Source organism: Artemia sp. Qi Xiang Cuo, chromosome 17, assembly GCF_049724085.1.
Source record: "Artemia sp. Qi Xiang Cuo chromosome 17, ASM4972408v1, whole genome shotgun sequence".
In the NCBI taxonomy this organism is placed as follows: Eukaryota; Metazoa; Arthropoda; class Branchiopoda; order Anostraca; family Artemiidae; genus Artemia; species Artemia sp. Qi Xiang Cuo.
In genome coordinates, this window is record NC_142810.1 from 29,922,394 (window position 1) to 29,941,223 (window position 18,830).

Below are 18,830 nucleotides of genomic sequence, written 5' to 3' on the forward strand. Positions count from 1 at the left end.
CAACAAATATAGGGGCTAGGTCACATACATAAAAAGAAGAAATTATGTCTGGGAAAAACTGTCTTCGAAGGAAGGCTCCATGATAGACGTGATCCTGAACAACTTAAAAGGAGATGGCGCCATAACTTCAACGGTGACAACTTATGCCTTCTAAAACAATTAGACGATAGGACAACACAAAATAGGCTGATCCATGAACTTTCTAAGGATATAGCCTAAATGTGACATCCAAGATATAAGTCAAGTCAACGAAAAATGTATCAAGTCCACATAAGAGTACTAAAACTTCCTTTGAGTTTACTGTCAAAGTTCAAAGAGTGAAGAGCTAAACAAGTTTTCAACTGAATCAAATATAGTGCTTGCTGAAATTTGATAAGCTTGCGTGAAAAAAAAGCGCCTATTACTACTACTACTACTACTACTACTAACAACTCACAGCAGCACCAATCCGCCTGAGGCCAACACAGCTACGCACGCTCCTCCTCCACCCCAATCTATTCAAAGAGTCCCTCTTTAAAGCCGCCCACGAAGTTCCCATTTCCTTTAAATCTTTTTTATGACGTCCTCCCACCCCAGACGGGATCGAACTGCTTTCCGTTTAGCCCAAGACGGTTGGCCGAAAAGAACAATCTTCGGCAATCTGTCATCCTTCATCGGCACAACGTGCCCTAGCCACCTCAACCTTTCTTTCATTATAGCCCTACAGAGCGGTATTGAACCACATTTTTCGTATAGCCTATTGTTTGAAATACGGTCAGTTAGCCGGGTGCCCAGAGCAATCCTTAAGCAATTTCTCTGGAAAACATCTAGCAAAACTTCATTCGCTTTTCGGAGCGTCCATGCTTCAGAGCCATATTTGACCACTGTCATCACTGCAGCTTCTAATATTGTGATCTTGGTTTGCAGACTTATCTTCCTATTCTTCCAAACTTTTTTTAACTGTGAAAAAACACCCTGAATCTTGGCTATTCTATTTTTAACATCTTCACTGCTCCCACCATCTTTACTAATAATACTACCAAGGTAAGTGAAGCAGCAGTGTTACTAACCAAGGCAGCAGTGTTATTCTCGTACATAGCACTAATCACTTTAATGTATTTGTCTGGTATACTATACAAGGATAAAACCTTTACTAAAGCTCCTCTATCAACAGAATTGAACGCTTGCTCATAATCTATAAAACTGAGCACCAAAGGTATTTGAAAACTCAGGCACTTCTCAATTATTAGCCTAAGAGTTAAAATTTGGTTGACACGTTCTCTATCTTTTTGAAAACCGCACTGTTCTTCTCTTAAAGCTTTGTCTACGGCATCTCTCAGTCTAAAAAGTATCAATTTTACCAAGTAATTTACTACCTACAGGGACCACAACAATGCTTCGATAATTACCACACTCACTTTTATCACCTTTATTATAAAGTGGCTTAATTAAGGTTTTCCTAAAATCGTTAGGTACTTCCCCTTTTCCAAAAATCATATTCATAATCTTCAGTAACTTATTTCTAACCCAGAGCCACCATATTTAAGAAAGTCATTTACCACCCTATCACTACCTGGAGCCTTATTATTCTTTAATCCTTTTAGTACTGTTGCTAATTCCTCCTCACAAAACAAATACTCCTTCACATCCAAGGTATCACAAACTTTTTCATTTTCCTCTATGTTTTTTTCTGCAACTCTATCTCGGTTAAGCAAATTCTCAAAATGTTTGGCCCATATCTCTTTAGTTTTTTCCTTATCGCTAATTGCAACCCCATTCCTATCTTTAACTGGGCCAAGTCCGGATTGACTATTCCCACTCAATTTGTTAACGTGCCAGAACAATATTTTACTATTATGTCGTCTAGCTGCATCTTCCAGATCCTCGGCAATTTTATCCATGGCCTCCACTTCACACCTCCTTAGTTCATATTTTAATTCTTTCTCCACTTTCTTTACATTTCTTTTGTTTTCATACGATCTATAACTCAGATAATTCTTGTACAAGTCCTTTCTCCTTTCTATAAAACATAAAGCTTTATCACTAATATTCTTAGCTGCAATTCTAGCTTTCTTCCCTAATACACCTTCAGCAACTTCACAAATTATTTTTCTAAAATTATTCTAACCATCTTCCACATTATCAAATTTTAAACTCTTAAGTTTAGTATTCAATTGTTCCTCGGAAGTTTCTCTCAAATTCTCATCCTGGAGTCTAGCAACATCATAATTTCCCTGAAGGTAGTGACCCTTCCGATATTTCAGCTTTAAATTAACCCTTGACACTACTAGATGGTGATCTTTACTTTTAACATCTATTACAGCACTCCTATATACAATAGTACCCTGTATTGATACTGTCGGTCTTTGGTTTACTATAAAATAATCAATAAGGTTTGCTGTCTTAACATCACTTAAATACCATGTTAACTTATGAGCCATTTTATGACCAAACACTGTATTGGTTATAACTAGATTGTTATACCTACAAAATTGCAAAAGTCTGTATCCATTACTGTTTTCTTTTCCTACACCAAATTTACCTAGGCTGGGATACCATCTATCCCTATTTCTACCAACCTGGGAGTTAAAATCTCTCAGTAATAACATCATATTTCTACCTGGGACCCTGTCTATTTACTCCTGTAACTGTAAGTAAAATTCATTTGAGTCACTAATATCTCCGTCAGTCGATTCTACAGGGGCGTATACTACTATAACTGATACCCAGAACTTTCTAGTCATAAAATGAGCAATTAATATTATATTATTAATACCTTTCCAGCCTAAACAAGAGTTAGCAGCTTCCTTATTTATCATGAGCTCTGTTCCTTATCTATGTACCTCATCCTTCCGACCTGAGTATACAAATTCTATATCACCTAATATTATGCTTCTTACCCTTGGAATATGAGTTTCTGAATTTTCTAATAAATCCAGTTCGAATCGTCTGAATTCGTCAGTCAAAATGTCGTTACGATAGTCATTTTTTAATGTCGTAACATTCCAAGTTCCAATTTTCATGTTCTTTAAATCATTGAAATTATTTTCGCCTCAGGAAAAGCAATGATCCCGGATACCAGTGCAAGCGCCTATTACAAACGTGAGTACTTTGGGGTGGCAAATTGGAACATTTTGTTGTTCAATTTTGTTACCTGAAGTGTGCCCCCCCCCCCTACGACTGCAGATCGTAAAATGGAAAAATAAAAACCGTTCGATCCTGTCTTAGCTTCGTTTCAGGGATACCCCTTATGGCCATGAGTGGTTGATAAAACCACCAAAGACTAGGAAAATCAAGCTAGATATCTAGTCTTTTATTACGGTACCCACTCGGAGCATAATATAGCTAAAGTAAATATCCGCAACTGGAATGATCACTTCAAAGAAGCTTGTACAAGGACAAATAAAGATGTAAATAAGGCTTTTCAAGAGCAGCGCTTATTCCCTGATATTTTCAAGACTGAGTAAAACCCACTAAAAAAACCCACTTATCACTACCCACTAAAAACTAAAGCAAAATCCAGCCTAGCGCGGTCAACTCCGAGTTCAGCAGCGGCATCAATTTTAAAGGAAATAATAAATGAAACTCAAGAGGAACTAATAGACACTAAGTCAAATCTAATGAGTGACATTTCTCGTGTCGTGTCAGACACAATGAAAGATCACCGAGCTTCGGAAATTATCAGAGAAGATATTGTGAACGAAGTTTATAATTCCCTTATAAAACCAAATTCTAAAAAATTCAAACAACCTTCAGAGACTTTATAATGCAGTGAATGTGCTTTAAAATAAATTTCCTAAAATAGAAAACAGAGTTGACCAACTTGAGCAGGACACCTTACTTGATACCCTAATTTTCTATGGTGTGAAACCAAATCCCAATATGGAATTGATGGATACTCTTAATGAAGTAATAACAAAAATAATGGGCTTGCAAGAAAAATGGACCTCTTAAAGGCTAATCGATTCCGTATGCCTGCTACTCAAACTGAGAATGTGAAAATTGGCCCCGTCCTAGTAAAATTTTCAAGCATGGATATTGCTTGAAAAGTATTTGCAACCAAAAGTATTCTGGCTATGTCAGGTATATTTGTGTCTGAAAACCTAACTAAAAAGCGTTGTGATCTATTAAACGCGGCTCGTAGCATCTTTGGCCCAAAAATGTTTGGTCTGATCATGGACAAGTTGTAGCCAAAGTTCCGGGTGAAACTCGTATACGTAAAATAAATTATTTGGATGAATTTATTAGTATATGATTTGTTAATAGATAGATAGATAGATAGATAGATAGATAGATAGATAGATAGATAGATAGATAGATATATAGATATTTATTGCAATAAAAGCCGCTTTGGGTCATGGCAATAAAATGGAAAATCACACAAAGTAATAGCAGATGATAACACTCATAGCAAAGTATGGTAGCTTATATAACAATAACAACACAAAATTACAAAACAAAACAAAAACATAATAAAGCACACAATACCATTAAACTAACATACATAGATAGATGTATGTTACATCTATCAAGGGCCATGAATACAAAAAATAACAAACAAGAAAACAACTTACACACATACCGCAATAATTCCGACACTTAACACAACCCATTAACAAAAATCTATCTTTATGTGACATACCAAGTCTTGTATATTTTGCTATCATTCTTGTTGTCCAGTAATTTTTTGATCTCATTAATGAAACCAACCACTCGCTTGTCCCCACATTATCAAAAAATAATTTTTTCCTTAAATCCTGTAATTTGGGACAAAGGGCAATGAAGTGAAGCAGATCCTCACTATTTTCTCCACACGTAGGGCATGAGTAAGGACCATCCTTTGCCCTTACCCTCCCTAAATATTTCCTCCTTTCTCCAAGTGCTAGAAAATTACCCCTCCCTGATATATACCACTTAATTTCTTTACTATTTAAACCCGCTTTAAAATAAATATCATATCCCCAGACCTCCATCGATTGCCGGTAAACGCTGAGAGACACCGAGGATGCGAGTTCACACTGCCATTTCTGAATCTCCTGATCTTTAAGCACACCCTTTACTAGTTTTGCTACGTTTCCTACTTCCAGTCCTATCCCCTTCCCTTCATTCCAAACACCTGATAACCCGCAACTATTTAAGATTGATTTCACCTGGGAAGCCCATGAACTTTTCCTTCTATCCTGTAACACCTCCAGATAAGCTGCATTTACTAACCTATTATTCTGTAAACCAATCACCTTTTCCCAGTATCCTATCATTCTAACCAATCTTTTTACCCTCAAAGAAAACAATCCTAGATCTTATATTTGAGATCTTGATCTACATCTAGATCTTAATCCTAGATCTAGATCTTGAAATCTTATATTTGAACGGCCACACTACGGTGTTGCTCGCCCTCTGCAGTCCCCGCACAACTAGCTACATTGCTAGTCATAAGCATCTATAAGATCACCCTTCCAAGGCCAATTCATATTCTCCCTCTGTCTCCATATAAAAATCCAAAGAACTAACAGCAGCGTGCATACTTACCTTCCAAAAATTAGGTTGACAGCTAGAATTCTTCCATATCTGCCACATATTAATTGAATTAGCGCTTGAAGTGTTTTCTTCTTTGAATCCCATTTGCTTCGCAAAATCAGTAGCCGATTCGCCAACAAGGAAGGAATGTCTAGTATGCTCCAAAACCTTGCGTGCCACAGAGATGGCATTTTTAATTCGATGTAAGTTGGCCACAGCACCAACGTCATGAGTTGGTCTACAAAATTGTTAATGGTTCGAATAAAACAGATCAATATTCAGCGGGTTCAGGCAGAAAAAGTTTAGAAGACTAAATTAATTTTCTTAAACACTGCAGAGGTAAAATCATTAAGATGAGATTAGCTCTGTTAATCTTAAACATTCTACTCTCTTGTTTCGCTTTGAAGTAACTAAACTAAAGCCTCAATTTGAAATACCATGATTTTCTGACTGTGTATTCTTCAGCATTTTCTTCCACTTCTTTCTGTTCATTGTTCACTCTACTTTTTCAATCCATTTGAAAAGCGTCCCAAGTTTCGTTCACAGAATTTTAAGGCCTGATTTGTTGTTTTTTTTTGGTTTTTTTTCTCTCTCTCTGTCTAAAATCAAAGAAAATTAACACCACTTTCCAAGTTAGGACTAATGAAAAATGGAGAATTAAAGCTCACCTCATAACTGGATGATTTACACGAGAATAGAACTGTCAACAACACATGCGAGTTCGCTTCGAAGTATAGAATGCGAATACTAAAAACGACTAGAAATAATCGAAAGACATTATCCTATTTGGAAGTAAAACAGTAAGAGCCTCAAGCTCAGAAAAAGAATACATACGGGAAATTTTATGGGTAAGAGAGAGTCTGCTTTTATTTTAAGAGGCTGGTGACTTGAAAGTTGGTACTAGAGACATCAGTTAGATGTCTCTAACATCTAACGTACAGTTCTCTGAGAACTATATAAGAATAGTTTTCAGATTATATTGAATACATCTATTAATTTGAAAGTTAAAAAGCAGACATGTTATTGCTAATTCATCCCAAAAGGTGTCTTTCTTCTGATTGATTCATCCTATCCCTAATTTCAAATATGGGGAACTAAGCTTTAGGTGATAAATTAGAAAGAAATTTTGATTGTCACTAACACGTGCCCAACTTTTCACTTTGAGGAATAAAATTCGAGTGTTTGAAAGCACAACAATTTATTATGCTCTGAATAGAGATTAATTTTTAAAAGTTTTGCTTACGTAAGTATAGAGCGAAGTTTTAACTTAAAACGAACATAAATGATTGCTTCGCAGATTACTCAAGATACATCAAAAAATTACCTTAAATGGACTGGATCGTGATATTGTCCAATATCCGTAGAACTCTAAGGACTGTCGCTTTACTGAAAACAAAAAACTAACCTAACAACAAGACTCTTAGGATTTAGACTCTCTATAGTCTTTCATCAACCATGATATCGACCACTTTTAGTACACAATTATAATTCTCTAAAAAACACAAGCAAGCTCAATTTTCAGTAAAACGCTATGTTTTAACGTTATTAATTTTTTTAATATTTATATTAATATTTACGTTATATAAACGTTATTATTATTTATATCTAAAACGCTATTTTTTACAGATATTGTAAAAAAATCACAAGTCGGTTTATTTAGGCTAGTCTTGTAGATGTATCCTGCATACTCTGCGAAGCAATAATTTCAGTTCATTTTAAGTTTAAAACTCACTCTTTATTTCCGTAAGTTAAAGAGCAATTAACTTTTGCTCGTTTTATTGTTTTTTAAGCATACGCAATGAACCTTTCGAAAGATCCTTTTTTTAATTTAAGCGATTAAACTAAAGAATTCAATATGATTTTTTGTTAAAATGCAACATTACTTAGAAGTTTTAATTCCCACCTTCTTTAAACTTTCCAACAAGAAATTGCAACTTTGTCAAATAACTAAAGAGTCTAAAGGGTATTTTGCCACCGGTTCTTTGATAATTTGTAAATAAACAGATTTCATATTTTCATAAAAATATTTAATGACATTTTTTCTTTTTCAAAACTTGTCTTTTAGTTTTTTGCTTATGAGGGAACTGGGAGGGGGAATGTATAAGAGATTAGTATTGGATAGAATGTATAACCGTCGTACTATTAGGCTTGATCCACACACTGCAGAACCATTTTCCAAGATACGGGGCGAGGCTGGAAACCTGTTGTTAAGGATTTTAGACCATGACACAAATCGATTGGATAGGTTAGAACTTCTTAGCATTCTGGTCCTCTTTGGGCAAAAAAAAAAATGATGTTTTGTGACCCCAATTGAAAGAAAACCCACTTTTCAGTGGGTACGACCTCTTTTGTCAGAAGCAACGCTCTAGCGCTGCAAGTAGTACAGAACCATAAACCTTCAACTCATTATTTTCTTCCCAGAGCCTCTTCATATTGAAGGGGTGGTCATAAAGACTTCAGAGGAGGCTCTTTCGACTGGAAGTTTAAAGTTTTAGTGCCTTTTCTAAAAGTCAAAAGTGACTGGAGGGCAACCAGACCCCATCAATTGCCTTTAATTCCCCCTCCCCCCGCCGTAGCCTCCAAAATTTATAAGAACAAAATTTTGAGATAGGAATTTTTCCAAATAGTCAAAAGATCCAAAAACATGCCTTCGAGGATGACCTAACCCCCCAGGGATCCTGGGCAAGAGCTGCAAATAGTGCATATTAGTAATTGTTCAAACATGTTTTATAATGGAAATGGGGGCTTGTGCAATATTTCAGGAAAGGCTAAGGGCATTAAGTGGGAATTTTCAGGGAATAGTGAGAGGTTGTTGAATTAAACTAAAGGGCACTATGCGCATCCAGCTCGCTCTTTACGCTTAAGTTTCTTTAGTACTTTTAAAAGAGATTTTATTCTAATTAAAAGACGTTTGTGATTCAGGAGTCATTCTTAAAGAATTGGGACATCGAACTTTACCGTAAAGAGCAAGGTATTGAGGAGGGGATGACCTTCCTTATATACGTAATAATTTATGTTCTTTTTAAGTTTTAATGTTGCTCCTTAATTTCAGTGGAAAAAACTTAAGAAAAGGCGTTACAATCAAATTTCGACCAGTTTTGTATACCAAAAAGCATTAAGTGCGCGACTCTTCCACAGCCACGAAGATTGTTACATAAGGCCCACCATGAGGTAGCCAGAAAGACGTGGCCAGATATAAAAAAGAGTTCTAAGATAGGGGCTGGTTGCTCTCCAATCATTTTTGACTTTTTAAAAAGGCACTACAACTCTCAATTTCCGATCAAATGAGCATCCTCCAAAGTTTTTTTCAACCGCGAGAGGGTTTTAAGAGGCGGTAGCCCCCCCCCCCATACAAAATAAATCCTGATCGTTTTAGAATTTAAAGTTACTCTTTACTTTCATTAGATATCAATTTCTACCTCCCCTCCTTCCCTAGAACTAATTTTATATTCATTTGTAGGATCAATGAGAGTTGGATATTTTTACATTAAAGTGTACTCAATGGGTCATCTACTGCTACCCCCCCCTCGTCTACAAAATGACCCACCATCCCTTCGTCATAATAGCTGATTAGTGATGTGCACTTACTTATCATTGCATATAATTTTATGAAACATGAAGCAAATTAGTTTAGTTAAACGAAGCTCTAAAATCAGTGTCAGGAATATTTTTCTGCAAAAAGAAGGGGTATATTACCCTGTAGCACCCTTATTCAGGCATAGCCTAAATGAAGGGAGACAGGATATTCATCCCCCCTGCTATACCCCTTCCTACATTTACTTGAAGCCTAATAGAGATTTAGACAATTTGGGCATTGAATGCGCTCTATTAGGCATCCGGCATCCACCCGTCCCTCCTTCATAATGGCTGATGTACAATTATACACCTTTCTTCGTTCATTTTATTTGTCTAAATTTCCCTTTGGCTACTCAATTTTTCATTTCGGGAGAATTTTCCAGAGGTAATTGTCGGGAGGGGGGACTTTTCCAGGGAGAATTTTCTTGGGAGAATATTTTATTCCGCGGGAGTATTTTCCGTGGGGGAAAAATTTTCGGGGGGAGGAGGAGGAATTTAGAATTTATCGGAGGTGAATAAACCGGACTCCAGTTGTTAGGTGTCTCCTTTTTTGTTTTAAAAATTAAACTGAATCACAAATTAGCATTTGCTTATCGTTTCAAACGGGCTATTATGTGCTTTGACAAACGTTTGGTTAGATTTGCACAATCCACGCAACCTTAAAATCAAGGCCGAAGGTATCTTTTTCATTTTTATACAAAGCTTCCGCTCAATGAAAACTTGATATAGACAAATTAAACTATACACTGGTCAGTGAACTTCTTGCTTCGACATATATTATATAGTCATCTTCCACGGACTCTTAGTTAGCGCTTCAATGTATTATAAAAGTGGCAATTTCAAACTACAGGTTTTTTATTGATTTTTCAGTTGTATTTCAATTGACATTGCTTTATTCTGCATTAATTACGGAATATTTGTAAATATTTTGAGCTTTTCTGCTTAAGAACTGAAATGTTGGATTGCAATCTTATTTTCAGGTAAAATTTGAATGTTCAATCAAAACTTCCAATCCGTTATGGCGTTGTAAAACAATTTTGATTATATTTTTTACTTAAATATTTGGGCGAACAGTGGTTCATAATCATACAGTATGACTCTGTATCAGAGTATGACTCTGATACTCCAATATGATAACAAATAACAAAATAGCTAGGATAATAAAGTAAGTTTTAAACATTTTCTCTTTTATAATTACAACATTGAAGAATCAAAAATGAATGGAACTTCTGGGAATTAATATTGCTATATATTGAACAATCAGTCTACTTTCGTTAGTACTTTCCAGTAATCTTGATTATTAGAGTCATTTTCGTTTTCGTTTTTTCGTCGATGTTTGGACAAATAAAAACCCCCCTGTTCAAAATACACATGGTTTCAATAAAATGAAACTCAAACCATTTAGAGGGTCAGAAAGGGAGGAGGGGCCTTTTTTATTTGTAAATCTTGATTAGCCTTGTTATATTTTGTTATTATTGTTGTGTTGCTGCTAAGGTTTTGGCAAATAAATTCGTTTTAATTTGAATTAGCACATGATATAGCTCTTCATAGGTTTTAATATGGGTTTTACTTATCTTTGTAGCACTTTTTTTTATAGGAAAACATCCTTTTAATTAATCACAAAACAAAATTAAATCGGTGAAAAAGTGATTATCTGAGGCAATGCACTACCATTGGCTGAATAATTAGTCATGTGCCACTCATGTAATATTTTTTATCGACCACTTCATATGGAAGAAGGGGTCGTAACAACTTGGAATGGGACTCATTATATCGGAAATTAGAAATTCTAATACTCTTCTTAAGGAACAAAAGTGACTGGAGGGCATCCAACCGGACCTTTTTACCACCAGGCACCGCCATAGCCTCCTACTGTATCTGATCAAACGTTTACATTGCAGTTTTGTTCCAAATAGTTAAAAGGTCAACATAGCCCCCCCCAGCCCCAGAAGCAATGGTCCCAATTATGTAAATTACCAACTGTCCATAGATACTCTTTAGTTGAAAAGTGGGCATGTCTGGTCATGGTTGTCCGATCAGCTTGGAACTCTTAAGAATTGTCTGCTAGTCCAAATTTCCTAGAACTTCTGAAGATAAACTCCTAAAATGACACGAGTACCTGAGTAAATCAAAAGACGATATATGCGCCCGACTTCTCAAAATAATTTATCTGTAAAATGGAGATGGAGTTGAAACTTTCAGGTAATGTTAAGGGAGCCAAGTGGAACTAAAGTTTCAACTTGAGGGGAGTAGGCAGAGGGGAGGAAGGGTGAAACTTAAAAAAGTTTCTTCTCCAAATGTTTCCTTGTCTTTGATCTCTTTAATGGGTTTCCACTATAAGCCGGTACGGAACTTCTATTCACATTGCAGTATCGAGACAGATCAGAAGATACTGGATGTACCAAGGTTATGAAAAAAGCGTATCTATAATTCTCAGAAACGGCTCGGGGGATACATTTGAAAGTTTACGGAAGTGTTGGACTGCTAATTAGATTCATATTTTGATTTGGGTGAAGGGACAGAAGCAAATCAAAAAACAATATATGTGTCCAAGTTATCAAAATAGCGTGCATGGAACATCTCGAGTATAGTTTGGGATTGAGTTGAAACTTTCAGAGTAATGGGAGGAAGAAAGGGTATCACGAATTTTTTGTTTAGGAACGGCATGAGGGGACTCGCATTATTTTGTCTCCAATGCACATAAAAAAAAATACCATAAATCTTGTAGAACTTAGAACCTGTCCAAATCGAAGTAGCAAGGTAAATCAGAAGACACTGTGCATGCCCAGGTTTCCGAAAAAATGTATTTGTAATATCACAGAAACGGCTTGAAGATTCAGTTTGAAACATTCAAGGAGTTTTCAGGGAGGGGGAGATTGGACGTCGGATTTTCACATTTCTGCACAATCAGTCCTAATCAGTCTCTGCAAAATCAATCCTAATTTGTTTTAGAATCAATCTACAGTTAAGTAGCGAGGTAAATCGAAAGACACTATGCATACCAAGGTTATCGAGTATCTTCAAGTGTCTTGAAAACACCTTGTGGGATCGAGTTAAAATTTTCAGTATTTCAGGGAGAATACGTGGATCTAAATTTTGACCTGGAGGGAAGGAGCAGAGCGGTGTACTAATTTTGCTTGTTTCCAATACTTCTAACCATCTTGAGCTATAAGTTCCTATGAAACCTAGAATATATCAACGGTGGTGTTACCAGGAAAACCAAGGGTCAACGTTCATCAAAATAGACAACCCAATTTATCAAAATAGCATATCTGCAATATCTCAGAACCAGCTTGGGCAATCAAGTTGAAATTTTTCAGGAGTGTTGGAGTGGGATAAGGGGACGTATAATTTTGTTTTTGGGAAAGTTGAGTGTAGACCCCGGCGCCACGCCGGCGCATCGACCGAACACTGCCAACGAAAGGCCCAGTAGACCGCCACTGAAGTGTGGCAATGCCGCACGCGCGCCGCCGGCGGCAGAGGCGGTGGCGTTCGGCTGACTTTGAATTAATTTTGCGGCAATTCTTTATTGCGTCAATCGCAAAATCTGAGTTTTTTTTTCGTGTGGTTAAGTATTTCGATTTTCCTGATTAGGAATCAAGCAGGGTTTGCAGTATCCCCGAATTTTCAGGGATTTCCCCGAAAATCTATGTGTTAACCTGAAAAAAAATTTGGTTCCCCCCGAAAATCACCCAATCATGGTGCCACCCCTAGTGATTTATCACTAGTGACTGTCCCTGCCAAATATCACTTTGTATACCATGATTCTTCACTACTCTCTTGTTCGTTAATTTTCGTCTCTTGTGTTACTTTGCATATAAACCAGACAGATACAATTGCAATATACACGGTTCTTCATAGATTGACAAAAGTATCGTCTTTATGAAATTAAATAATAAAAACAAGTTTTTTTTTTTAACTGAAAGTAAGGAGCGACATTAAAACTTAAAACGAACAGCAATTATTCTGTATATGAAAGGGGCTGTCACCTCCTCAACGCCTCGCTCTTTGCGGTAAAGTTTTTTTATTGTTTTAAAAAGTAGAGTCGTGAAAAAGAGTCAAACTTTAGCGTAAAGAGCGAGGCTTTGAGGAAGGGATAGCCCCTTTCATATACGGATTAATTGCTGTTCGTTTTAAGTTTTAATGTCGCTCCTTACTTTCAGTAAAAAAAAAATTATTTAATTTCTGAACGTTCTTCAGCTAATGCAGGTTCGATTTTGGCTCACCGCGCATCAAAAATTAAAACACAATTTGCATATTAATTTTGGCAGATCTATTCCGGATATGAAGGGTCGCCCCTTCCTCAATATCTTGCTCTTTACGCTAAAGGTGTTAGCACTTTTGAAAAAGCTTCATATTCTAATTAAACAGCCCCTGTGTTTCAATTTTGGTAAAAAGTCAAACCATAGCGCAAAGAATAAGGTATTGAGGAGGGGTTCACCCTTCATATATGGCATATTTTCTGTTCGCTTGTCAAATAATGCTGGTAAATCTGGCTCACCCTCTATGAAATATACCCCTCCCCTTCACAGAAAACTCCTCCGTGGAGATTTCATCCAACGTAAAGTGTACCCTCCCCCCCCCGTCAGATTCCCCCAAACAGTTCCTTCCTCGCTGAGAATCCTCCCCCCCTTCTCTGTCAAATTGCTTGTGAACGATTCACCCTGAAAAATTCTCGTTAGCATTTTTTCATTTGAATAAGACTTTAATATCTAATCGGTTTCTCGATCACTCCAGAAATGCCCCCCTCCGTGGAAATCATTTCTCAGAAAACAAAACCCGCGGATAATCCCCCCTGAACGTCTCCATATAAAATATTTGGCAAAGAGAATGTAAGACAATTCGTATAGTAATTCTGTCAAAACCCCCCAGTGTAACATTTCCCGTAGAATATTCACTCATCAAACATTTCCCTCCCACAGGAAGATTCTCCGCTTAGAAATCCGCCCCAAGCACACCCCCCCCCCCAAAAAAAAATGGCTGCATACTTTCCAATAACAAATACTATATGTAAACAATGGACAAAGTTCACAACTTGCAGCCCTTCCCCCCGGGACTGTGGCGGGTCATTTTACACCTAAAGACATAGTTATTAAATTTTTCAACTATGCTGAACAAAATGGCTATCTCAAAATTTTGATCCCGTGACTTTGGAAAACGTATGAGCGTGGGAGGGGGCCTAGGTGCCCTTCAATTTTTTGGGCACTTAAAAAGGGCTCTAGAACTTTTGATTTCCTTTCGAATGAGCCGTCTCGCGATATTTTAGGACCACTGGGTCGATACGATCACCCCTGGGAAAAGAAAAAAAACAACAAATAAACACGCAGCCGTGATCTTCCTTCTGGTAGACAAAAAAAAAATACAAAATTCCACATTTTTGCATATAGGAGCTTTAAATCTCTACAACAGGGTTATCTGATACGCGCAATCTGATGCTATGATTTTCATTAAGATTCTACGACTTTTTTGGGGGTATTTTCCCCCTTTTTCGAAAATAAGGCAAGTATTCTGAGGCTCGTAACTTTTGATGGGTAAGACTAAACTTGATGAAATTTATATATTTGAAATCAGCATAAAAATCCAATTGTTTTGATGTATCTATCGGTATCAAAATTGGTATCCATTTTTTTGAGTTTCGGTTACTATTGAGCCGGCTTGCTCCTTACTTACAGCTCGTTACCACAAACTGTTTGATGAGATTAAACCATTTCAAATGCAGTTTCCCAATTGCTATAAGATTCTTACATCATTCGTAGCCAAGAATTTTATTCTTAATTTGAACAGAACGCACACGCCATACGGGTTCAGTTAAATTTTAAATTGATTGTCAAAAAGATGTTGGGACGGCTCAATAGTAAGTCTGCCGAATTTTCCCTTCTTTTGTTGTATTTAGATGCATTTTCTTAAGTTTCAATACGCAATTAATCAAAGCTTGATCGATCAAGCCACATATTATCTTCTTTCTGAAAATCGCCCTCTCCCCCCCCCAAAAAAAAAGCCTTCTATTGAGACAAAATTAAGCTATAGACTATGTACAAGATTGGGGAATTGAAAATTGAAACGGAAGTCACCCCAAAAATATGATTTATAAAAAAAAAATTTATGTTATTGCCTAAAGGGGGGGGGCTATCATTTTTAAATGATAATACCTCAATTTTATTTAATTGAAAGCAGGTATGCCAAGAAGCTAATTATTTTTTTCATTTAAAGCGGAGACGAAGGAAAATGATATTAAGTTCCCTGGGAAACCATGGAAATATTTTGATAGACCCAGGGCCCCCCATTGGGACTTGTTCATTGTCTTGGGTATTTTGGATTTCTCAAAGACTACTGGCCTAATTTGGCTTTTGTGTGTGCTCCCTTTTAATTAGATTCATTTGGATCTTATTGAATGCCACGGCGAATATATTAGCTATTATTTCAACTATTATACAAGGGTTCTGAAACGCCACAGCCATTTCATTTCTACCAGATTTCTACTTCTCTTGATGAATAACGAAGAAGACCAGCGTCCACCCAGCGACTTGCGAAGTTTTTAACTCATGAATAGGCCCAAATCTTTTGTAAATTCAAGCTGGGATTTAAGAAAGACTGAGGAAAACATTAATGTTTGAGGTTAATATTAATCGCGCCGGCGGCGCGCCACCGACATCTCACCGACGGTGGCACGAAAAAAGTTATCGGCGGCACACCGCCGCTGCTTTTTTTGCCCCACCGCAGCCGGCCTTCCCTTATCGGCACGGCGCCGGGGTCTAGTTGCTTGGGCCAAATTTTTATTGTCTCTAAAATAACTGTTCATCCACAAAAGGACTCAGAAAAGTGGCAGCATTTTTTCCTAAAAGGCTGGGTCAAGGAAATCTGTCTGCAACGAGAAAACTTGAAAAACAATTTCGTTTCGCCCGAACATAAGGCAAATTTATTTCCTCGATTGGCCAGGACTCGACATGCTTATTGGGCTAAATGAGCCTTAGAGGAAAAAAATGGGCTATATCGATTCGTAAAACCCCAAAATAGTCAAATATTTTTTCTCCGAACGGCTTAAAATTTTCACGGTAATCAAGGGTTTCAAGGGATTTTCAATCAGGACAGTGAATATCGGAAGAAACATTCGAGTGTACCAATTCTTAGCGCCAAAAAATCTACGTTTTTTTGCTGATCGGCTTGATAATTCCAGGACACAACGATACGGGCAAAAGTGGTTCAACCAAGATAAACATTTTAGGAAAAAAATTTAGTTGCATTGATCTGTGATGTCCGATTTTCTCTTCTTTTTTCAAGGCAACAAAATCAATCTTTTTTTTTTTTTTTTTTTGCTGATCTTGACAAGCATTTCTTTAAACAGACTAAAGGTAGAACAAAACAGATCGTGAAAAGCAGACCGAATATAGCAGACCCAACTTTATACAGATTTTCAACCCATATTATAAAAATCTCCATTCACCTTGAATTTTATGGTAAAAGTATTATTTTAAAATTGCACAAAAATACAGCTGATCTAAAATTTAGACTGGATATTCATACATTATCCATAACTTCAATTGCAATAAAAGCTTTTGAAAATGCTTACAATATTTCCTCATTGGGATTCAACGGCCCTTGTGTTTCAGGAGTCGTTCTTAAAGAAATGGCCCAAAAAGCTAAACTTAACCGTTTAAAGGAGGGGCAGCCCCCACATATATGGAATAATTTTCGTTAGTTTCAAGTTTTAATGTTGCTACTTACCTTCAGTTGAAAAAAAATTGCTTTATTTTTAATTTAATTTCTAACCGTTTTTCAAACCATGTTAGGGAATCCCGCTTTTATGTTAAATGCGCAAGTAACCAAAAAAAGTTAGCATATGCTAGACAAACAAAAAGAAGGCCAACATTAAAAACAAATTCAGGATCATTTGTCTTCATTGTAGGATTTTATACGTCCGGCTTCCATGATTAACAGGAATTCCTTTCATTAGAGTGAATTGCAATCAAATAGCATTGTTTTTTTATGAATGTATTCTTTTATTTGCTTCTCAGTTTCAATTATTCCCTTTTGACGAAAAATAATGACTCATTCCTTATCCTTCAGCTCCCAACTGCACTTACTTCCATTTTCATTTCAGAGAACATTTCTACTTAGTATTTCACTTCTTCTGGAAGTTGTTTATTCAAGCAGTCATAATGTCTCACCGAAACCTTACGCTTCTAAGCAAACAGTTCATGCACAGAGAACATTCTATCGACCTATAATGAGTCCTTCGGCACCTCCCGCCAGATATGTGCATGCAAGGAGTGCTTACTCTCGAAGAGTAAAGCCAGCGGTCCAGTACTATAATCCCCAACATGAATTCGTCGACGATTACGTCAGCCCATATTGGGACGGAATCGATAGATTGGTGTGACCAGGAAATTTAGCATTTACATAAGCTTTATCCAAAAGTACATACATTAAATTAATCAGTTGATATGTATCCTAAAAGAAGGACTTTAAAGTGTAGAGAAGTTGTTACAGTAGGGAGAGATGTTTCTCCTGACTTCAGAAGATCATCCCCAAGCTTTGCAAGAAGTTTTTTCCTTCAACAGTATTTCAAAATTTTGTTCTTAACATGTGAATATACTCTTTTCTAAATTCTACCTGTAAAAAAGGCAGATATTTTGCAATTTTTAGCTTATTGCAACCATAGATATTACAAGATTGATAACTGTACAATAATAAGTAGTTCAGTGTTGCTAGGAATTAATATAATTATATATTAAACATTCATTTTCATTAGTTCTTTCCAGTAATTTTGATTATTTTAGTGATTTTATTTCAATTTTTATTCTTTGTCGATGTTTTGATAAGTTATAATATGACTTTATTTCTGCTCACATTAAGTTCTAACATGGCTCCTTGCTTTTCTCTGGAAAACTTCTTTTTTGGCAGGTTTGTTGTTAAATAATCACCTATAGAAGTGATTCGTGAAGCTCGTCACCTCTGTAGCTCGATTCGTGGTCGAGGACGTTATTTCTGGCATAGGTCTTCTTTAAGCAAAATTAACATCTCTCAAACTCAAATTTAACATGCGTATTTAAGTTGCCCTCCACAGGTGTAGTCCTCATAGTCTACTAAGTTTCTTAGAAAATGGCACAAATACAGAAAAGGGCTATATTTGTGCAAAAATGCCTAAAGTTTTCCCTGTGTCTCTCATTTCGTCCGTGCAATGCATTTATTGAAGAAATTGAAGAAACATCACCTGGATGGCCCGATTTTGTCAAGCTGTCTGACTTAAAGAAGCAGTCAGAAAAAAAAACACTAAAACGAGTCCTTCAACATGCTATTGACATTCTTCACTAACGTTTCAGCGACATTTTTAAATGAATAATCTTATCTAACTTAGCAGTAACAGATATTACAATAGATCATGAAGTGAAACCTAAAAAGACAAGATATTAAAATAAATGATCAACTAATTCAAATATGTAATAAACATTGATTCCTTTAAACAAGTTAATTAATTTGAATCTGGACAACAACCTTTAACGTCTGCACTATATGATCACAAAACATAATATAGACCTAGTGAAAGTAACAAATATCAAAAGCTTAAATAAAAATCTGAAGCTAGACCAACGCAGACACGTATTGTCATTTAAATTCGAGCCAAAGCTTTTAGCAAGACCAATTCCTTTATTAAATTTAAATCGGTAAACAATCCCGAAAAATTAAGCATTTAGTTGAATATTGTGGCTTCAATACGACAGTGCACAAAAAGCTTCGTTTCCTTTAAGAGTAGTAGGCTC

At 36.4% G+C, this 18,830-nt stretch overlaps 2 protein-coding genes across 2 annotated transcripts in view; one reads left to right on the forward strand and one right to left on the reverse strand.

Moving 5' to 3' along the window:
* Positions 1-18,830, reverse strand: part of LOC148942086 (N(4)-(Beta-N-acetylglucosaminyl)-L-asparaginase-like) — a 124,198-nt gene that overhangs the window by 95,265 nt on the left and 10,103 nt on the right. Inside the window, exon 3 of the mRNA XM_089103708.1 lies at positions 5,509-5,734. Within this exon, the coding sequence (XP_088959834.1) occupies positions 5,509-5,734 (226 nt within the window). The remainder of the gene's footprint in view (positions 1-5,508; positions 5,735-18,830) is intronic.
* LOC148942087 (uncharacterized) lies at positions 9,856-17,820 on the forward strand. The gene is made up of 2 exons (XM_089103439.1): positions 9,856-9,922; positions 17,171-17,820. Exons 1-2 carry the CDS (start codon positions 9,890-9,892, stop codon positions 17,447-17,449), a joined length of 312 nt encoding a protein of 103 aa, XP_088959565.1. The 5' UTR covers positions 9,856-9,889; the 3' UTR covers positions 17,450-17,820.